Raw genomic sequence first — 23,049 nt, 5'->3', positions numbered from 1 at the left:
AAAACCTCCCTGACTTTTAAATTGGTGTACTTTTATGTGTTATCACTGGATTACCGTATCAAGGCTGACTGATTATTGTGAGGCTAATTTTCACAACAGCTTTTGTAAACTTGCTGGAAATGTCATTGTTTATAGTAGCTCAAAATCTAAAATGAAAACAAAATGAATTGACTGCACACAGTTAAGTAATTTAAGGTAAACATAAACAAATGCCTTAAGGCCGTTGATGTTTATTAGCTCACACAGAATTTCTAAACCTTGGTCTGGAAATTCACATGAAAACCACTCTCTTAGAGGCAATGGGTTAGGGGGGGTCATGAAAATTCCTGCTCCTATGCAGGCCCATTATGAGCCCACTCTGTTAGGGTTGGCCAGGATTGTCCCAGACAGAGCAGGGATTGTGTAGTGCTGATCTGTCACCTAACTTCAGCTGCAGAATGCAGACAGCCGGCTGTAATGACTGTCTGCAGCCCCGCGTTTGCTGGTGCCACAGTTTGTGCCACACAGCTCCAGTTCTTGTCAATACCTGCAATTTATTGCTTGGTCGTTCTACTAACATCGCCAAGAGTCCTTTTTTTTACTCAAAGCGAGATCACCACAGGAGAACTGATTAAAAATGGTTGAACGAGGAGAATCAAATAAAACCCAACATTAGTCAGGGTCAGTCAGCTTGTTATGGGACATGGGGTTGAAAAATTGTTTCTGGGTGTCATCACTTCAAAACCGCAGGCACTCGCCAACAAAAGGCGCCCTTTGTTTCATCTCCCGTGATGGTGAATCACCAACTTGCATACTTGGTAGCCATGGCAATCGTCTCCAACAATATTTACCAGAGATGAAAGGGAGAAAGAGACAAATACAGCGTTCACAAACATTTGCAGAAAATCTGTGATGTGTTCGTTACAAACGTACAGATGCATGTGAAGCTGAAGTAGTTTGGTATTTTCTCTTTTCTCTGGTCTGATAAACGGCTGAACCTCTTTGTGGTCAAGATAAAGTAGATTTACAGGTGGGAGTGTTGCAGCACAATATGCCTGAGTGAGCCACAAAGAGCAGACAGAAGTAAATCTAGGGGGATAAAAAGGGGCTGTAAATCCCTGTCAGTGGCCCCCAGTGGCCCTTTATTGAGTCAGTGTGTAGTAGTCGGGTCATTATCAAAGGTTCATTTATTTTCATATGCTACTTGAACTTTACTTCTGTAATTCTACTTCAAAATGTGACTTTGTCAGGTTTTATCTCATAAATTTGACTATAAAATCCATAGATAATCATGTCATGCGAAGCACATTTTACACAAGAAGCAGTGACCTTTATTCAGTATTTCGATTGGATGGCTTCCAAAAAAGCCTTCTTTGAGAAATTTGAATCAATTCTTCATAGAAGATAAAACACAAGTAAGACTTTTCTTTGCTTGATTTTTCGCCTTCACATAGTCGATGTCAGGTGGTTTAACTGTGTTTTCAAGATGCATTTAGAACTTGATGTTTGGAAGAAAGTAAGAAAATGTATTATGGATTTCAGAAACTATTCATGGCCCACCTTGAGCTTTAGGATGACTAACAAACCTTTCTTGAAAGCTTTCTGCAGACCTAATGTTTTTGATTTGATTTTAAAGAAAAAATTGGAGAATGATTTTTGACTAATTCTTTTTGTTAGTTGTAGTTTCTCTTGGAAAATCTTAAAAAAAACAAAGCAAATACAGCACATCAGATGTTTATAAGTGATTGATTAAACCTTGTTAATTAGGCATTACTTTGCCTACAGTCAACAACGGAAGTGCTGCTTGGCCTCTTCTGGTGCTGAGGGAAGTAAACCTATCAAAGGAACAATGGGATCAGACTAATATTACAGCAAGATGTGCAAAAATAGTTTTGAGATTAATTTGAGATTAATTTGGGCAGGGGGTAGCAGGAAAAGCTCTGAAGCATGCAGTGGATGAAGACTGTTTATAAAAAAAAAACAAGAAGAGCAAAAATAAACTGCATTAAAAACAAACAAAAAGATGTAAAAATGTTCAGATTAGCTCCACAACAGTAAATGCACCTCAAACTTGAACTGCAATAATCTAAGATTCTTTAAAAAAATAGATAAATAAATAAACTTTACTCCACCAATAGAATCTACATGTTGCTGATTATATTTAGGAGTTTTGACCTCAGATTAAAAAGCAGAGCGTTTTCTTGTACATTTTAAAGTAGTTTCAATGAATCTGGATCCTTTTCTGCTACTTGTTATCATAAACCTTCTTGTCTTCTTGTTGTTTTCTTCAGCAGAACAGCCATCTTCCACTCGTGATGAGCAAAATGAGCCGAGCAGAGATGTGTGTTCATTTCAGGGAAGTGAGCTTTGACTGGATACCTTTGGACCATAGTAACAACAGAGGAATTAAACCGTAAGGCCTATTTTCCGGATCTCCATAGTGACTGGCAAAACCCTTGGAAAGCATCCAGAATGGCCACTTTGTAAAGGCCTCCCTCTCTTGCTCCCTTTTCTCTTCCTTTCTTTGTCTCCCTCTGTGCAGAGTTTGCTTCCAGGGAGTGATTGGGTCAGGACCAGGAAGTGGAAACACTTGAACTAAAGCATTTTGGAGGACTTTAATTTGCATTACCAAATAATTATGTGTAACTTGTCAGAAAAGTACCTTGATATTGTGAAAATTAATAATTTATTCTCAAACAAACACCTATCGTCATCTGGTTATACCCATTTCAAAGATAATACCCTTTGTTCACAAATATTTCAAGCCAGTGTCTGTGAATATCTCATTAAGTGTCACTTTCATACATCCAACTGCATCATTTCGTTCAACCGAGAGCTGTAGATCACACTCCCCATTTAATCATTTAATAAATATGAGACAAACATGAGGCATTACCCTTTGGAAGTCAGAACTGAAGACCATTTGAAGATGTGTGTTTTCAAAAACATCAAAATGCATTTATTTCTGTCTACTCTCAATACAATAATAATAAAATATCTAATCTTTAACTTGTGTTAAGATTGAGTAAATGCAGTAAGACCTCATTAATAAATACACTAGGCATTTGAACTTGTCGATTTTTTAAATAAGTCAAAATGCAGAATCAGTGTGTAAAAAAATGCATCCTTAAACAGTCTTTATAAGAATTAAAATGGTAAGCAATTTTAAAGTGCTGCTAATCAAAGGGCCGTGAATCAATGTGCAAAACAACAGCAGTGAAGTCTCTCTCAGACTTGGTAGCAACAAAAAGAGTGGAAAACAGAGTGGGAATTTGACTCAAGTTATCTCAGTTGTCACGTGGCAGAGGAAGAGCCAAAACTGCAGTGTACATGGTGCTGTTCTCATCAACAAATACATGAAAAATCTTATTTTAAACTACACCCTTCTGCTGCGTAAGGTGTGCTTTTTGTATCTCAGTGGTTCCAAAGAGAAAGGCAAGACATGGGCTGGTACGTGTCAATCAAGCTCTCCATTGTTTGGCCAGGAGTTAAACTGCGAACATGGTAAAAATTATTACATTTATTTAGGGATTACAGCATAATTTTGAGACACATCCTCTGTAGTAGAAATCAGGTTCATTGAGTGTTTTAGCCATTATCATTAGATGCCTTCACCCAAGAATGGCCCAGCTGAGGAGGACCAGGCATCAGTGTACCATATGTCCCTTAGTTAGTTTGTTGAAAGGGTTGAAGTCAGGCCAGGTTAAAGTTGGGCATTTAAGTAGATTGGTCAGTTTGCTTGTTTATGGCAGATACTACAGTTTTCGATGTCTGTTGTTATGCTGGTACTTGGAAAACTTAGTATTTTCTGAGGTGGTACTCGTTACGAAAAGTTGGAGAGAGAAAAGGTTTAATAAACCATATATTAACATATAATGTCTTCTGAATAATAACAAAACAACTGCTATATTATCAGGAATAAAGTTAATATATATAAAAATACTTTTGACAACATTATAACATAAGTAAGAGGCACAACTCCGTTCAGTCACAGCACAGATCTATGAGGTTCCTGTTAATGGATATTAAGTAAAATAAATCTTTGTCTAGCAGAAATACAAGAACATGAATATTAACAATGCACCAGGTTGCTGTGTAATAAAGTATCCTGCATTCAGAGTATGGGGCAATACTGTCCACATCTCAGATGCAGTGATTCCAGAGAGTCCTGAGCCTGTAGTGCACCTTGTTCCCCATTAGATGTCCTCCTTGTCTGTCTCACACCAGAGGATTCACCCTCAGGATGCACTTTCCTGTCTGGGATTTTGAACTCAACTGATGCAAATGATGACAGGCTGCCATTCCTGTTTGTCCAAGTTTTGGAAGTGTCAACAGTTGGTGACACCCTGAAGCCTTTTCCTTTCACACAGCTTAAGTTGTGTTTCCCACTCCTGACGCTAACGTCATCTAAGAAGGGGTCTGAGTCACTTCCGTGAGGCATGTTGAAGTAGGTGCACTTTGGATTTAGAGGCTTTGCCATCTCCTCGAGCTCTGATGAGGATAAGGCTTCAAGGGGGTTGTGCTGGGTTTTGGTGTAAGGCGGGGAGTCCTCGCTTGTGTTCTCCTGAGCTGTGTCCACGGATGTGCTATCCAAATGACCATACATGCCCAGGGAAACTGGAGGAGATTTCCTTATGAGATGGTTCTCCTTTAGCAGCCATCTTCCACGATCAATCAAAACCCCATCAGCTGAATCTTTTTCAAGGGCAAAAGGGGTGCATTGTGCATTTTGTGTTTCAGCTTCAGTGTCTGCTTTCAATGAGCTTGCAGCACTAAAATAAGAGAGATCTTCTCTTGAAGCTATGGTTTCTGCATCACACGATGAAAAACTCCCTGCGCTTTTTATTTGGGAACTGTGCAAGGCTTCTGAGTTGCTTGCAGCAGACAGTTTTGAACCTGTTGGTTTCACGTTTGTTCTCTTAGTCTTACACGCTGAATGAGTGTTGAGTGAAGAAGGCTTCTCCAAAGAGTCTTCTCCACTTTCTGAGGCAATGTCTACAGACTCCTGAGTTTTATATCCTCCACTCCCTGATGTCTCAGGTCTGTAATCAGACAAGTCAGATGTGATCGGGCTTGGAAGACATTTTAAACCATAAGTGATATCCTTTCTGGCTTTTGGTATCATACTTTGTTTGGTTTGTGTGACTCGAGCGTTCTCAGGCACTAACCTAATATTCCCCTGATGGTCATATGTAAATATAAGTGAATAAGACTGGAGGGCATCATTCACAAAGTCAAGTAATTCCTGAGAAATTTCCACTGGATGAGATAAACTGCCACTTTTATCCTCGTGCTCATCTCCTCCCTCATCTGTTTCATGAGTGGTTCCTGTACCTTTGTCATCCTCACACTGGCCTTCAGAGGAATATTTTAACAAAGAATCAGTGTTATGTTCTATATTTGCTTCTTCACAGCTGCTTCTGTGCTGCTGCTGCTGAAAAGACGCCTCTTCTAACATGTTTTTACAGATCTCACTGTGAACTAAACTGCCTTCAGAAACATTCCCCTCCTCTGCTTCATCTTCTAGTGTTTCTACCTGCGTTAATGTCTCATTTAACAAGTTTTCCTCTCCCTCAGGCTGCACAGCTGTCATGTTGTCTTCAGTCTCAAGCTTATTTAATTCCTCTTCTTCTGCTGATTCTTTCTCTAGAACATTCCTGTCATCTTCAACCTGATCACATTTTTCTTCATCTGTGTTGATCTCAGTATCATTTTCTTCTTTTTGTTCACTCCCTTCTTCCTCATCCTCAGTACTGTTCTCCTCACTGACTCCCTTTGGCCTTCTTTCTCCTTTTTCTTTTCCCTCAACGTCATCCTCAGATTTTGTATTTCTCTCCTCAATGGCTTCCTCTACAACATCCTCATCTGTTTCTCTGTACTCCTCTGTGTTTTCATCTTCATGTTTCTCATCTACAACTTTTCTCATTCCCTCAGTGACTTCTTGCATTTCCTCCTTTGCTTCCTCAATAAAATACCTTTCCTCTTCCCCTTCCCTCTCATTAGATATAGTTTCTGCCTTATCATCTTCATTGCATACTTGTTTCTCTTCACATTTTCCAACACTGTTTTCTTCCTCCTTTATATCCTCACAACAAGAATCTTCTCCTTCCTCTTCTTCCCTCTCATTAGTTAAAGTTTCTACCCTATCACCTTCATGGTATCTTTGCTCTTGATCAGGTTCTTCTTCTGCACTGTGTTCTTCTTCCTCTACATCTTCACAACAAGAATCTTCTCCTTCCTCTGACTCCCTCTCATTAATAAAAGCTTCTGCCCTATACTCTTCATCCTCTTCAGGTTCTTCTTCTGCACTGTGTTCTTCCTCCTCTACATCCTCACTACAAGAATCTTTTCCTTCCTTTTCCTCTCTTTCATTAATTAACGTCTCTGCCTCATCCTGTTCCCCTTCCTCACTGTTTTCCTCGACCTCCTCGCTACTACCTCCTTTCTCTTGCCCTTCATCAGTTATGGTTTCTGTTTCATCTTCTTCATCTTGATCCTTTTCCTCACTGTCTTCTTCCATTGTCACATCAGTCCCCTCTCTCTCATCTGTATCTTCATTTCCTGTTTCCTCATCCACTAATCTCTCATCTTTTTCCCCAGGTCCTTCTTTATTTAGTTCTTCTAATCTGTCTTTTATGATCTCTTCATCCCCTGTCATATCTTCCTCTGTCCCTTCCTCTACTTTCTCAACAGACTCCCAGTCACTTGATTTCTCTTCCTCCCATTCTTCCTGCTTCTCACCCTTTTCTTCCTTCTCTATATCCACCCCAACTTCATCCTCTTCCCGTTTTGATTCTTCTTTTTCTATCTTTTCATCAGCATGTATGCTTTTTGTATCTTGATAATCCTTAATCTTTACAATCTCTTCCACCTCATCTTCCTCATACTTCAATGGCTCATCTTCCTCAGTGTGGAACTCCTGAGCTTCATCTGGTTCACTGTTTTCCCGTTTTGTCTCATTTATGTTCTCAGCTGCACTTTCAAGCTCTGGTGAAAGTTTTGTTTCATCTTTGTATTCACTAATAAATTGCTCCACATCTTCCTCAGAGTCTGACAAGCTTTTAATTGTCTCAACAAAGGTGCTCTCCTCGACAGGGTAAAAGCTTTTGGTGTGTTGGATTGTTGAAGCGATTTCCTCTCGGAGGTCTTGCGGCATGTTCAGCTCCTCCATCAGCTCGTCAATGCCCAGCTGCTGATCCTCAAACAGATCCCCACCTTCAGAGACAACATCCAGTGCAAACTCAGTCTCTGAAACTCTGGGGGAAAGGGGTTCACTCTCCAGCCTTTCCCTGAGAAGCTGGAAATCCTTCCAGCGCTCCCTGAACTGAGAAGATGCTCTGCTTTGCAAATCAGTCAGACTCGCCCTCTGCTCGTCTTCGTCCTCGATGGCAGAAATCTTCTGCAGCGATTCCATCATTAACATGGCCTCCGATGTAGTTCTTGACTGGTCACCCTCCCCTGGTGTGGAGCCTTTAAGGCCGTCTCTCAGAGACACGACGGACAGGAATGAGAGGAATGCTTTACATGATGAGCCAAATACTGAAGCGACTTGTGTTGAGAAATTGGGAAGGCTGCTGGAATTCTGAAGAGTGGGTGTTGGGTTGCTGGTTGACGCTCTTCTGATGCACTGAATCGATGAGCAAAGCTGCCGAAGGACAGGTTTTATTGTGTCTTTGGGACTTAAAATGTTAGAAGAAGGCATTTCGCCATCATTTGGACCAATTGCCTCTGCAGATTTGTGTGACCTGAGTCTGTTTTCAGTGTTTACTGGATCAACTCTGACACTCGGCATTGAAACACTTAAACCTCGTACCTCCTGCTCACTGTGCAGCAGAGATGTTGGCAGCCCTTCATGAAAATGAGGAACTGACAGACAAGAGGAGGATTTCTTCATGGCATCTCCTACATTAGTTTGTAAATTAGTCTGGTGTGCAACAGTTTCATCAGATTCAGAGTCATCTCCTATCTTAAACACAACCTTTGATTTGGACTCTGCTTCATCTGTGTCTACCTCCTCAGTGTACGGCACGGGGTCTGTACTGACTTTTTCTAACCAGTTCTCAACATATTGATGGATTTCTGAAGGTGAGGGATCGAGAGAAGGTATAGAACCACTGTCGCTGAGTTCTACATTCATTTTGGGTGGCGATAGTCTGTATTCAGTCAGAGATTTTGGTCTCTTGATTGTCTTTGTGCTTGATGAAGGGGATTTTTTTGTTTGTAAAACGTTCGACATGTTCTTCTTCATTTGAGGTCTTCCGGTTGGAGTATTCAGATTATGGCTGTTATCTTTTGCTGGAGCTCTGTTTGTGTTTTTTCTTTTAGGTGAGGTTATTTTGCCATTTCCTGAGTGAACTAATAAGGCTGAGTCCTTTTTCTGCATCTTGTCATCTTTGATTGATTTTTTAGATTGAGACTTTTCTGCTTTCTTCTCTGCTTCTTTGCTTTTGAGACCATTTCTAGAATTTCCAGATGAATTCAGACTCTTTTTGCTGGCATCACTGCTCAGCTTATCACTAGAGGCAGTTTTACTATGTTTGGAGGCACTGATTTCTTTGTGGGTTTTATCTGTGCTGCTTGTTGAAGCTGAACTCCTCTGATTCCCATCTGGTTTCATCGTCTTCTTCTTCTTAATTCTTTTAGGAGTGATATCTGTTTTTACTTTCTCTGTAATTTGTGTGTTGACAGCTCCACTCTCAGTCACTGCAGATGGATTGTTTGTAACCTGATGTGTCAGTGATTCTAGCTCTGATGACAGTGAAAGCATCTCCTCTCTCTGCCTCTGTAGTGACTCAACAGTGGGCGGCTGCCAGTTACAATCTATATCACAGTCGTTGCTGGAGGAGTGAGCCCTCGAGTCAGTTGTCCGCTTGCTTTCTGCTCCATCTGCACTGTACTCCTCATTTGCAACGTAGTTGTCATAACAGCCCTGACTCTCATAAATATGCATCACAGTCTCTGTAACCTCCATTCTATCATTCTGTATCTGAAGGACCTCGGCTGCCTCCGATGTTCTAATAGAGGAGCGTTTGTTGCTCATTTCTGACGATGCTGTTCTCCGAGGTTTTGGAATCGGCATGTTGCTGCTACTGCTGCTGTGTCGGACAATGCAGTATTCCTCAGTGGTCTCACCATCTTCTGTCCTCTCCATGTAAGAATAATGTCCCATGGTGCTCTCTTGAACCCCTGTCTCTGTAACCACCTTTACATTCTCAACAGATGCCTTCTCGTTAACATGTCGGGGACCCGGTGTAGGAGTACGTTTGAATTTTGTTTTTGCTTTACCCAAAGTTGTCGCAGTGTAGTTTTCATTAAAGCTTACAGCTCCATCATGGCAGTTCTCCTCTTTTGTTTCATCCTCCTGAATGCTTGAGGAGTCTTTGGCAACAGCATTGTTTGAGTCAGGTGAGTTGTTTCTCGACCCAGAAACCGAGGCACAAACTGCCCTCTTGCTAAAGCTGGAGCGGCTGAGCGTGGTCGTCCAGTAAAGCATCTCCTCTTCCTTAATCGTCAGACGGACTTTCATCTCCACAGTCATGCTGCCGTCTGGATTCACACAGAAAGACTTTTCAATGTCATCATCCTGAGGCACAATGTGAGCACTGTGCTCATTGTCCCCCCTTCCAGTTTCACATGTTTCCATGGGTGAGTGATGCTGACCAACGTCTGTATCCACCGGCCCTTTGGGATGGTGCAGGTAGCCGTTTAAGCTTCCATTTTGGGACTTGTTTATCTGGTTTACGATGTACTGCTCAGAGGAGAGGGAGAAGTTTCTCGAGCGTCTTCCACTTGAGAAAGATTTGTTTTTCACTAGTTTATGAAAATGCAGATGTTTGTGAGAAAAACATAGGAGACAAAGACAAAAAATTATTTGTGGACAAACATCAGAAAATGTTTAACTGATTCTCACAGCTGTGGCAATTTTAATTTGTTATTCATGCAGCATAAAAAGTGTGTGTAAATGTAGGTTTTATAATAAAACAGATAGAGGGAAGCTGCTGATGGTAATGTATGCTTTTTTGTCATTTTGACTCCAGCTTTGACAAAGAGTAACTATGTAATTTCACAAAGGAAGTGCAATTTTTGTTCTTTCGTTGATTGTTTCACTTTGCCAAAACATAAACATAACATAAAATGAAAATCACACATCTCAGCATGCCTGACTTACACTATGGTTGTTCTGATTCTTTCTGTGTTTACTGTTACTAATTTAAAATTTAGATTTTATTCATGAAGAATTAAAAATATGGAACATTTTAGAGATTATCCATGGAACTTTTCAACACTTACCAATTCTATGTTGCAGCTTTGGTGGTTCCACATCTTCCACAAACAGGATCTGAGCCGTCTGGCTCGTTCTTTGAAAGTTGTAGTTCCCTAATCTGAACGGCTCATTGCCCGCTGCCACAACAACTCCAGAGCACAGGATAAGAGCCGCAAGACCGTCAACCTGAAACAAGAAGGGAGACAAATAGACAGATAACAGCAACGAACAACAACTATTTTCTCAACTGAAACACTTTGAGTTGTCACATTTGAACTGTACACCTGAGTTTTTTTAAGAGTCCAGTTTAAATAATTATGTTGTGTTTGTATGAACATGTAGTGCATTTTTTGCTGCCGCATCTTATCCTAGATAAACTAGCAATGACAGAAAAACAAATACTTAAGATGTTAGTTAAGTCTTTTGCTATTTTTAACATGAGATTTGTTGTTGAAGGACAGCCAGGATTAAAGAAGTAACTCACCAGGGGGGAGATATTTACTTCTTAACACTTCTTGGTATTTCCTTTAAAGTGACACTGCAAATATCACAATTTACTTCTTTGAGTTGTCTAAAACCACATTCCTAAAGCTGAAATTGTAAAACCAATACTGTTAGCAATATTGTTTTTGTGAACATGATTGAAGTCTTTTCTGTCAAACAATCCTTTAAAAGCTTTTTTACAAATAGTAAATCTGATCAAGTCCAATGTGGCATCTAAACCTTAATGCATCGGAAAGCAAATTTTCCATTTAATGACCGTGCAGATTAGTGGTGTTCAGCTGAAAGAAGGTTTGAGTTTGAGATGAAATAATTGCATTCCAAGATTAAAAATAAATCGTGTAACTTGAGCAAGGAAGTGTCTCTCTTAATATAGCCCAGGTCTCTTAAAATAGTAAGTCCCTTAATTACAGCAAAGATTGGACACACAGTATAGAGCTAACTGAAAAGTCACAAAATATTTCTTACTTGGAAAATTTAAAAGACACAAAATGAAGAATAACTATTACCATAACATTTTTGAGTTATAAACTTCTGTCTCTGATTTAATGGTTTATATATTTATAGCATCATGCTAGATGTTGGAAAAAAGATTTTGATTAATCATTTTCCATTAAAATCTGCCCTTTTTGTGTGTAAAAACTTTTAAAGATCTTTGATTAAACCTGAATTCACTGATGTACAAGTTTGTGTTGTGTTGTCACAGAGTTTAAGGTCTTAGTTTTCCTTCTTTGCTCATTAGTTTCCTCCTCATTCACCTTCTAATCAAACAAATGGGTGAAGGAGGTGTGGACAGAGACAGTTTATGAATCACTTACTCTTCTTCCATCTGTAGAGTAGAGTTTCAGCACTGGAAACTGGAGGATCTGCGACAGGTAATCCAGCAAAGCATCAAATGTTGGTGCTGTTCTTCTCTGCAGCACAAATGTACGTTTAACAGAGGGATCCCTGTTTTTGAGAACTTCAAGCTTCTTTGGAGTCCGTACTGCCACCCTCTCAGTGATCTTTGCTGGACGGTTGGTAGCGTCATTCCTTCGACTAAACTGACCCAATCTGAGTTCCTGACGCTTCCGTTTCCTTGCACTTACTGGCCTGGTTGTGTTCCAAGGTACCTGCCGCCGGTTAACCTCATCCAAGTTTAGAGGCTTCACCCGTTTCTGATCAGAACACACATAAGCTCCCCCGTCCTGTAAGTCCTCTAAAGCTCTAACAAGGTGAGTCCCCCGTGGAGTGGTGATGGTTCTTACGCCAAACGGCAGAGGCACTTTTTTGGACAGAGCATCCAGGAGAGAGTCAAATGTCTTGAAGGTGCGGGCAGTGATGATCATACGGTGGCCACCGAATTTATAGTCACCGCTTCTGTAGAAGCACACTCTTTTAGAAGCTGATGGGTCAGAGGTAGGCAGAAAAGGTTGGGACGGTAGCGTCTGCCCACTGCCAGACGGCAGCCCCGGGGCTGGGGGCGCCTGTACAGGTGTGCTACTCATATTGGGTGAAGGTGGCTGAAAAGAAAAATGAATAAGATCCAGATTTTAGGCAGTGTCACTGTCATTTGTTTCCTTTTATATTGTGGACTACATCCTAATGTTTTGAATGAAGAAATACTGTATTTAATTGTCCTTGAAGTTTACCACCTCAACATAAACAAAATGGAAAAGATAATAAAATACCTGCTGATATATTGGGGAAAAAACTATCAATAGTATCATTATCTACACCCTAAAGCATAAAATATGTCTATAAACATTTGTCTAAAACAGTTCTGTAACACTTTAATTTAATTTAAGCATTAACTATGTCTACTGAGTTACAATGCATAAGGCTCAGCAAAGGTGCATCTAAACAGGTTACTTAATGTTTTTATGCTTTGTGTTGTCTTTATACAACTTTTCAGTGAATATAAAGTTGTCTAGGCCTAAATATAGCGCTGTCCAGAAAAGCATACCTGGATTTTAAAAATAGAAAATCTTGTCTTAAAGCTGAAAATGTTGTTGAGATCTTTAATATTTCTAGTATGATTTATGTTAAAGCAGCATAAATGGTATGAGAAACTACATCCCTACAGAAAGAAATTTACCCTTAAAATAATAACTCTACTCTCACACAACGCACAGCAGGTCTAATAGAACGTGAACACAGGCCTGTCACACTTCTCCAACATAAAAAATAATCAAAGAAATTACATCTTACAATCAAAAACATAAAAACTGACCTGAAAACCATCGATGTAAGGAAACAAAGTTCACCATAAAGCTGTCATTTCTCCTTATTTATGACAGTAAGCGTGTCTCTTGCTGGTCCACGGCTCGTCAAAGCCTCTCAGCACCCTTCAAGTGCTATTTTTGGACGTGCAACATCACGGCCAATTTGCTTAATCTTTGCTAACACTTAACCATCACCTAAGGTAAGAAAAAAAGGAAATACAAGATATGTACAAACTGGAAATGGAGGCTATGTTTGTATTTTTCATTAATTTTAATAAAGCTGCTTTTACCTCTTAAAATGTGGGACAATTTTTTTTTTTTAAACAAATATTTTTTTTATAGTTGCCTACACATCCTGTCGGTAACCTCTTTTTCAAAAAAATATATATTTTATTTCCTTTCTTGTTTTGTTTTGCACACTATGAATAATTGTTTTTTTTTATTTGCAGTAACAGACAAATAAAAATCAAACTGAGTAGAAGTTAAAAAATCAAATAAGTATCCTAATTAGTTAGTGATATGTAAAATGTTGAAAGCTTGTTAAAGTAAATAAAATGTCTGGCTTATATGATACGGGTGAACCTTTGCAGTTCCCAACAGATATCACAGGTGGTTCAGAGTATTTTGAATTTCCAAGCAGCCAGCGTAATCAGATTTGTGAGGTCTTGGCCTAATAGGGATTAGTTGAAAGATTTTGTTCACTTGCTTACAGCATGAGGCAGAATAAAGTCTTTGGAGAGTACTTTTACCTTACAGCAGGTACTAGTAATTCCACCATCAGCCCTCCAGACACACGATGTTTCAGTAACTGGATCTGTAAAAATTCATGCTCCATGTTAATAATGAAAACTGTAATCAGGGAAATCTGCATAACTTTATCCATACTTGAAATACTGACACAACATAGGTAACCATACACCTTGTGATCGATTGAAATTTTAGCCCTTAAAATAGACTAATGATCTAATTGCCCCATAGAGGGGAATGCCGTGTCACTTCTGCAGTTATCAGGCACAGAGCCATTTCCCAGCTGCCACTGACTGAGGAAAAGCTGCTAATGGATCCCACTAACATGTACGGTGTCTTGGAAGGTGGGGGCAAGGATCACACAGAGTCCAGTGCAAACAAATGACCCTCTATGTTATTTAGGTGGCCTCTCATCTTCCAATAAAAGTATGTTTTCTCTTTCAATGCTGCATCTTTTTGTTAGGACCAGAACTCAGCATGTATTGTTTATTGAAATGATATAAATGATTACCTACGACCCACTGGGTGATAATGTTAGATGCTTGTCTGTTTCAACAAGGTGGAGAGTCGTCTTCTGCCACACGAATTCAGAGCGCCATCACTGGTTTCCAAAACTCACTGGATGCGGGTTCGATTTTCAGCTACTCCTCCATCTACAGCATGCGTCAAACTGTTTCAACAACACCAAAACAGTTTAAACACACAGTGATGCATTAGCTTCTACTTGGAGCAAAACTAAGAAGAAATTATGTCTTTCGAAGAATGCAGTCGTTACACTTACGAAAGTAACACTTTTACTATTGTTGTTTTATAACTGTCTTGGCTTTATGAGTGTTGGTTTTTACAAGAGTAAATGCAAAAACACTGATGCTTTTAGCTTATCGTTCGACCTAAATGCAAGTTTTCAAACATATTTTACTTACAATCAACTTCATTTTAGTAGCAATTTGTTACCACCATCCAGTCTTCTGCAGTCCATCACAATGCTATCTTTTTATTTCGTTTTTATAGGTTTTTTTAATCTGAGAGAGTGCAGAAATTATTATTATTATTATTATTATTATTATTATTATTATTATTATTATAAGTAGTTGCAGTAGTAAGAGAATTGACAGTAGTAGCAGTACTCGCAATGGTAGTAGTAGTAGTAGTAGTAGTGGTGGTGGTGGTGGTGGTAAAGCAAGAGATTAAGTAATAATTTCTGAGTTTGAATGACATTATTGCAAGTACTCCAAGTACTGTTATTGCAAATATAAATAAACAAAATAAAGTAACTTTTTAAATCTATTTTTGGCTCCTCGGTAATCAGAAAATAGGTAAAACAATATTAATCACACAGGTTTATTTGTATTTTAATATGCGAGTGCATCCATTAATTAATAAAACAGCCGATTAGTTTTTTTGAGAGTTAATAATGACAAACTTTCAAGTACTTTTAAACAAAAAACAAAACCCAGTAAAGTTTTGTGAAATTCATTATCTGAAGAAGACTTGCTGAAAAATAGTTACACTTTAGCGCCATCTAACGACAGGTTGCTATATTGCTAAAATGACGGCTACGGAAGGAAATCTGTTTGTGCGTAAATTTGGACATTTATCGGGGTATTACTAAAAATAGTAATGTCTTGGGGTTAAATGTGCAGTAAGATGACAGGTAGAAAATGTACCAGCGCGATCGCATGTTCGGTATCGATTAACTTTCCTCGAAGATGCGGGCATCGACTCGTCAGGTCTGGTACACAGCGGACAGTCACTGTGCGGTCCCCGGTCCGCCGCCAAGTTGACGCCGCCGCCGCCGCCGCCGCCGCCGCTCTCTCCTCAGTGGCGTGGTCTTTTGTCGTGGTTTTTCTTTTTTTTCGTTTGCACCTTATTTTCCAGTTCCATCGAGTCAGTCGGAATGGGCAAGAAGGAGGAAGAGGAGATCATCAGAATCGCGAAGAAGATGGATAAAATGGCGCAGAAGAAAAACGGGGTGAGATGTCTCAGAGGATTGAATGCTCTGTTAGCCTAGCATGCTAATGTAGCTAACTTCAGCGCTAATGGGATGTCAGAGGGTTCAGTTCAGGCTAATTTGGCTTCTTTGCTCTTCAGTCATTAATAACAAACTCAGCACATGTATTTACTAGGTTAGTAATTATCTGTTACCCACAGAAGCATCTCTGATAACAAATTTAACTGATACGCTATAAACTTTATGCCTAAGCTGTTAGCTGTAAATATTAGCTTTCGCTCACTCAAGTCTCTGTTTACGTTGGTAGAAGTTAGCCACGCTCTACTAGCAGCCTCCTGACTTTCCTAAACCTGCACCGTGCACTGCAACGGAACATCATGTTGCATATATTCACTTTATTAAAATGTCGATGTGAGGACACATATTTAGCAAATTTAAAAGGGTATTCTTCAGGTTTAAGGGATGTGGAGATGTAGCCGCTGTTCGCTGGTTGTAGCCTGAAGCAACAACAAAGCTGCAGAGAACAAATCTGTCTGTTTTGATTAAATCTACAGATTGTTTTACAGATGGGTCATTTTGTTTTTAACTCACAGGAAAAAAAAGCATTTTTTCCAAATATAGCTTAAAGTAAGCAGTTTGTTTGTTTAAAGTGCCATCTTTAAATGGCATGTCCTTAAAACAAAGGAACATTTAGAGAGACTTAGATAGCTTTCGTTTTACAGACAAGTAGCTAAAATATCTCTGAAAAGCTGAAACAACTCTGTTATTTGTATGTATATTTGTTATTTTAATTTTCTCATATTGTCAACTAAGCAGTGTTTTTATTTGCCTTTTAAATTTTATTTTACTTCAGCTACAGTTACTCAGATACTTTACTGCAATTAATGTGTTTATTAAGTTACTTTAAGGTTGAGATTATTGGTCAAATAAACTGTTTATTCTAAAAAGATGGAATTGTAGCTTTCAGCTCCTTTAGTTTATAATATCTTCAGAAATGCGTAAAATATGTATTACTTCTCAAATATTTTATTATTATTATTTACTTTTCTTACATTAATAAATAGAGTTTATTAACTATGTGTAGCAAAGATATTTATTTTTTATTCATTCATTCATTGTTACTTGTTTATTCCTTTATGTATAACTGTATTTCTGACCAATTTCACCTGCATAATAAATAATAAAATAAACTAATAATGTTTCTTTATTAAGGAACAAATGAACATATTTACATTGTTCCATAAGCCATAATCTGCTCTTTGTACTGTTGCTTTAATTAGACCTTTACTGAGGAGCTTGTAATAATGTTAGGATACATTTTTCATACATTAATTGAAGTTAATTAGTTGTTTACATATTACTAAACAAAACTTATAAAAAATTAGCTATTTTATTGTGGACAGAAAAGTAATTGTACATTTTGTTATTCATGTGTTTTATTTCACTTCTTTAGACAGGCTAAAAAAGAGCAACATAACTTTTACTGTTGTTGAATCGAAAAGTGTTTGTGGGAAATCTTTTCACACTACATTAAAAGTTAACATCCATTTAGCTTCAGTAGAGTTGTCATTAAAGGCTAAGAGGTTCAGCATGAGCTGTTTTAATTTATTTTTTTAACAATTCTCCTTTCTACTCTTCAGGCTGGGGCTTTGGATTTGTTAAAGGAGTTGCGTAATATTCCTATGACCCTGGAGCTTCTTCAGGTATATTTCCTTTTTTTGTTCTGTGGGGTTTGCTCTGGACACAGACAGTGTTGATCTGAGTTGAAGTTCTCACTCGGTGTCTTTCACCAGTCCACCAGAATTGGAATGTCGGTGAATGCCATCCGCAAGCAAAGCACAGACGAGGAGGTGACGTCTTTAGCCAAGTCCTTGATCAAATCGTGGAAGAAGCTTTTGGGTAATTATTTGTCACTGATAATTACATAAACATAAACGAGTGTGTGTGTTTACTTAAATGTGTTTGTGTGTGTAAAACTGACATTCAGACACATGCGTTGTTTTTGCTGGTTTAATTGTTGGAGCAGTAATCCACATCTCCCCCTCAGCTCTGTGTTTACTGATATTTTTGTCACTTGTGTTACTTGAATATACTTATCATCTGTACTCGCCTGATTTCTATTACCTTACATCAGATGAGCCTGGAGGGGCAGAGAAAGCTTCAGATGAGAAGAGGAAAGACCAAACGCCCGTTGTTTCTCCATCACAAGGAAGTCCTGAGGCAAAAGAAGAGAGGTAACAAGAAAAATCGTTACGTTTATATGTTTGTTCTTATTTTGCCATGATTTAATTGTTTATATTTGGTGCTTGCTGCTTCGATTGATGTTTACCTTTTTTTACAACCCCTGCAGCAGCTCCAGCAGTAATTCCAGCAGCAAGAGCGAATCTTCTGAAGTCACTCCCAACACGTTAAACAACAGTTTTCCTCGTGCCCCGAGCACCTTCGACTCCATCAGGCTCAAGTGCAGAGAGATGCTGACCAATGCTCTGCAGACTGGAGGTAAACTGACTCCGTCACTTATTTATTGAAACATTTGCTTATCGTTGTTTGTGTTTTTCTGCTTTCATTTTCACCTTCTGACAGATACATTTCTTTTACTTGCAGATGATTATATTGCTATTGGTGCTGACTGTGAGGAGCTCGGAGCACAGATTGAGGAAAATATCCTTTTACACCAATGATTCCAAAAGTTGAGGTCGGGACTCCAATCTGGGTCACCCAACACCAAGTAGGGGTCCTTGGATAATTTAATAGAGTCATTACCTTTTTTGGATATTTAAACAGACCAACAGATGGGGTCACACACCTTTGTCACTATTAATTTATGCGTGGAAAGCTGAAAAGTTCGGGAACTACTGCTTTAGACTGAATGGATTTGAAGCAGCTGCTTGTGTTTTCAGAATGTCACAAGTTCTGAATGTTAGAATTGTGTTTTTGTCCATTTTTTATTTTAGTTATAGTGGAATGTATGTATTTTTATCTTAATATTTGTCACTGTTAGTATGCACCTAAAATGTTCTAAAGGCAGCCATGCATGATAAAATACTCAATTTATTTGTTACTATTACTATTCTATTAAACTTAAAAGTTCATAGTTCCCTGTAAAGTGTTATCCTCTGCTTTTTTTAAATGAAGCACACAAAAAACACCACTTTTCAAAACTTTGTGTCCCTTAACGTGCTTTCACGTATCTTCCAAGAGTTTAAGAACACAGACATGAAATACAAGAACCGCGTGCGGAGCCGGATCTCCAATCTGAAGGATGTTAAGAACCCTAATTTAAGGAGGACGGTGCTATGTGGGAGTGTAACTCCAGAGCGGATGGCGAAGATGACGGCAGAGGTATGTCGGCTGTCGATATTTGCTGACACTGATTGGAGTGTTTTTGGTTGTCTCTTTATTTCTGTGATGTTAAAAGTCATTGTTTGAGTCAGTGATTTAAAGGCTGTTGTCGTTGACATTTTCTGTAGGAAATGGCCAGTGATGAGTTGAAGGAAATGAGGAAGAATTTGACCAAAGAAGCTGTCAGGGACCACCAGATGGCCACCACCGGGGGCACTCAGACTGACCTATTCACCTGTGGCAAATGCAAGGGGAAGAACTGCACCTACACACAGGTAGATTTAGCTGGCTGTAGATGCTCCTGTAGATTTCTTTTTTTTTGTATTGTAAACAGAGTACAAATTTAATTCATCAAAGGAGTCTCGGTTATAAGGCCTCCATGTGCGGCACAGTATAAAAAAGTTGCCTTTTTTAATATATTTATCATTCTATAACATGTGTGAATGAGTCAGTGTTGATAAATTTGAAAAGTTTAGTTTTAATCAGTCATGTCACCTATTGTTTGTTCATCCACAGGTTCAAACTCGTAGTGCTGATGAGCCGATGACCACGTTTGTCTTCTGCCAACAGTGTGGAAATAGATGGAAGGTACTTTGCAGATTTCATGGACTTAGTCAGAAAGCCATTAGCTTCCAAACATCCATCAGACTTACAGTAACTTGGGCTGTTAAACTCATGCTGTCGGTTTTTAGACATCAACCATCAATAGTGTAAATGTTTTAGTGTCTAAAACACCGACACACCTTCAGCTTGCACATGCACGTCATCGTATACCACTCAGCTTTGTTTCTCATGAGTTTGTGTGGGAAAAGTTGAAAAGTTCTACGTGATCTAGTGTTAAGTAGGAGAAAAGTTCATATTTTCTTCCTATATTTTTATTTATTATGCCAATTATAATGTAAAAAGCTTAATTTATCTTTTTTTTGTGCCTGAAAATTATTATATTTATTGTATAATTTTAGTTGTTAATGTTATTTTGACCAAAGATAAACAGTTAAGTTTGTTTTTTCCAGCTTTGTTGTGACAGTGTAATCTGATGCTTTTGTTCAGGATACAAAGTTAATCATGATTACTTTATAGCATACTCAGTTTTTTTTTGTGTGTTGTTTTTTATGGTAATAATTTCAGAACATCCCAAAAGCAGATTGGGACTTCCTCTGAGGATAATACCCAGCTGCTCTTTTTTTCTTTTTAACAGAAAGCTGTCTCAAACTGCAGAGAGAGAGAAAATCAGCTGGGCAGGAAGTCATCAATAGGCTTAGAGAAGCAGCTAAAATGCCAAAATAAAGATCTTTTATCCCTACATTGATATAACAAATTCTGTTTGGGTATCAATCAGCGTGTCAGAGAATTTTTAAAGATTATTATTCAGAGTTTAAAACAACTCAAGGTGTTATACAGTACCATAAAACAGAATTTAGTGAATCATTTATTTGTTTTGTGCTGACACCAAGAAGTTGAAACAACTTTGAGCAGCTAATATGTTGTTCAGTGGTGTTACATACTTAATTAATTTGTGCTTTTTTCTCACCCTAGTTCTGCTGAATCTGCTGGTGCCATCCACGGCACTTCGACAAGTAGCAAAATTCCTGGACCAGGTTCTGTCCTTCAGCAACAGATTGGAGCTTTGTTTTCTGTGGTACATCGTACTCGACATCCCAAACAAAGACGCCACTGCGGTTACTGTTAAAATAAATATCTTGTTCATAGATTGAGCTTGTTGTCACTTGCCCTAATGGCCTCTTTTAAGCTCTTTTATTGTTGTTATTAGTTGTTTCTCACTGTCAGATATATCCCATGAATCTTGTCTCATTACCTTTTATCTGCGTTTTTATATGTAGTTTTAAGACTTTGGATAATTTTTTGCTTTCCCGGCACAGCATTGCATTGTTTTATTTAATTTCCCAATAAAGTGTAACCCATTTGATTAAAAAGGAGTGCGTTTAATTAGTCGTCTTTTATGATGCTCCTTCACTCTCCTGCCCATGTAAATCTTTAACATCGTGTTAATGCCTGTAAGGATCTGAGAGGACAAACATTTTGTGTGAGTGTGTGGGAGGACACTTCTGTAATTGGTGGAATATTCATCACATCAAAGCGAATGCTGATGTGTGCATATTAATCCGTCTACAGACACGATAATGTCATTGGCTGGATCGGGGAAGCTGCACGATTGTTCCCCCTTTCCTTTTATAATTGCCAGGTGCAACCACTCTGTGGCGATGAGCCGCCGCGCTGCCTTTCCACAAACCAAACTGAACCCGGACCAGTTATGTAAGGGCGTTCGTTTGTCGTGTCATTACTGAGGAAAGCCCAGTGAGCAGAAACCCATCCCCTGAAATACAAACAGTCAAATTTAGAAACATGCTTTGAGGAACGGCTCCTTAAGGACTGATCAGGCCAAACCAGTCGCACGGATGATTTGTTGCACCTCTGCTTGCCTTGATTACAAAACCGATGTGTTGGTGTAGTTTAAAAAAATGTAATGTCATTACATTTATTCCGGCCAGTTGCTTAAACTTTATACTCATGGTGGGAGATTTGGACCGTATATAAATTCTTTTCCAGCGTCTCCCTGAGCTCAGTCTGATCGTGGCTCAAACTCTAGTAAGAAAATATTGTTTTAAAATATGTTTGACATATTTTGCTGCCTGAACCACTATTTTTCTAATGGTAAGCTGGTCAATTCTGGCGTTCTCATCTCTTGTCAGATACAAACAACCTTCTCACATACTTCTTTAAGGACTAAAAAAGCTGCTCGGTTAGTTCACATGTGGTTCCATTAGCTGAATATTTTATGCATGTGTTTGGTTGGGATAACATTGTTTATCCTGCACGTTCGTATCCTGCTGGATCTTGTTTATTAGAAATAACAGGTCTGTGTGTCTAACGGGAGTATCTGATAATTGATGGTTAAATAAACGTTCCAAGGTGTTTTTAAAATAACAGGTTTCACTTTCCTGCTCAGTTAAAAGTGGCTTTGGCTGACCTGCTAACTCATCTTGATTGCAGTCAGGCGCTAACAGTCATTTTTTTTTAGTGTTCAAATGTAGTAAAGTTAATTAAAGAAAACGTGAAGTGTCTTGGTAAAATTAGGAACCAGTTAACGGCTTCAGTTCATCTTGCCATTAAATCTGCAACAGAAGTGAACAGGCGAAGTCCCTATTTTTCCCCAAAATCGTTCCATCGTTTGGTGCTGTTAATGAGTAAGTTTAGTCCGCTGTGACCTCTGTCCAAAATCATCCATGCCAGTTTAAATCTGTTGGCATCTAAAAGTTGATTCCTATTAGGATAGAAAAGTGTCATAAGGTAAATTTGATCATACAGATTTTTCTAAGTGAGCTTTCCATCTTAATAATTGGAACTAAATCATAACAAAAACCTCTTAATTCTGACTGAAATGAACTCCAGCACAATTTTTGTCTTTCATGTTCAAACATGAATAAAAATCAGAATAAATGTCTGAAGTTATTGAACATCAACTAAAAATAAATAAGGTTTTAAAAAAAAGTACAGGCATTTTTATAAAAAAAAACAAATTTATGTTTGTTATCTAAATGAAATATAAAAATGAATGACTCAACAGTGCCTCAGTTCTTGTGTTTTATGTATAAAACAGTAAGAATGTCTGCAGATGTTTTTTTCAAAGAATATTTTAATTTGGAGGAAATTTCCAAATCTATTTAAATGCTTGATCTTAAAAATTAAACGGGAGTCATTATAACCAATGCTGTAACTTTATATGTATCATTCATGCTGAAGTTTATCTGCATTAAGCAAGATTTATCAGCATTTTTTCGTTTTCTTTTGTTTTTTTTCACCAACCCTGAGGTGTCACAACACATCTGTGTTATCTAACACTAAATATTACCATTTGTCTGGAGATTTTAAAGGACCAAACTAAGATTTGCTCCATGAAAATATCAAACTGATCAAAAACGGAGTCTAACTATATTTCAATCTAACATCACTCTGCACTGAAAACTTTCAGATGATGAATGCAAATATACATATATGTATTTATTATTTTATCTACAGTAACTTAGATGAAAATTGCCATT

The 23,049-nt window shown here is 38.4% G+C and overlaps 2 protein-coding genes across 3 annotated transcripts; one reads left to right on the top strand and one right to left on the bottom strand.

Moving 5' to 3' along the window:
• Positions 1-338: 338 nt before the first annotated feature.
• LOC108232871 (oxygen-regulated protein 1) lies at positions 339-13,119 on the bottom strand. Its single transcript, XM_017410933.3, has 4 exons — positions 12,957-13,119; positions 11,563-12,246; positions 10,270-10,429; positions 339-9,789 (listed from the first exon to the last, which is right to left on the bottom strand). The coding sequence occupies exons 2-4, from the start codon at positions 12,229-12,231 to the stop codon at positions 4,094-4,096; spliced, it is 6,525 nt and encodes a 2,174-aa protein (XP_017266422.1). The 5' UTR covers positions 12,232-12,246; positions 12,957-13,119; the 3' UTR covers positions 339-4,093.
• A 2,207-nt stretch (positions 13,120-15,326) lies between these two features.
• tcea1 (transcription elongation factor A (SII), 1) lies at positions 15,327-20,925 on the top strand. Of its 2 annotated transcripts, none has more exons than XM_017411127.3 (10): positions 15,327-15,667; positions 17,287-17,349; positions 17,440-17,545; positions 17,781-17,880; positions 18,000-18,145; positions 18,251-18,307; positions 18,834-18,988; positions 19,117-19,263; positions 19,505-19,576; positions 20,525-20,925. In XM_017411127.3, the coding sequence occupies exons 1-10, from the start codon at positions 15,593-15,595 to the stop codon at positions 20,531-20,533; spliced, it is 930 nt and encodes a 309-aa protein (XP_017266616.1). In that variant the 5' UTR covers positions 15,327-15,592; the 3' UTR covers positions 20,534-20,925. The 2 variants fall into 2 exon arrangements, with proteins under 2 accessions (XP_017266616.1, XP_017266615.1); XM_017411126.3 differs by having other exon boundaries at positions 15,342-15,667; positions 17,997-18,145.
• The last annotated feature ends 2,124 nt before the right edge of the window (positions 20,926-23,049 follow it).

This window comes from Kryptolebias marmoratus, linkage group LG20 (assembly GCF_001649575.2).
Source record: "Kryptolebias marmoratus isolate JLee-2015 linkage group LG20, ASM164957v2, whole genome shotgun sequence".
NCBI lineage: Eukaryota > Metazoa > Chordata > Actinopteri > Cyprinodontiformes > Rivulidae > Kryptolebias > Kryptolebias marmoratus.
Note: the sequence above shows the minus strand (reverse complement) of the source record. Positions and strands in the feature narration are given on the sequence as shown.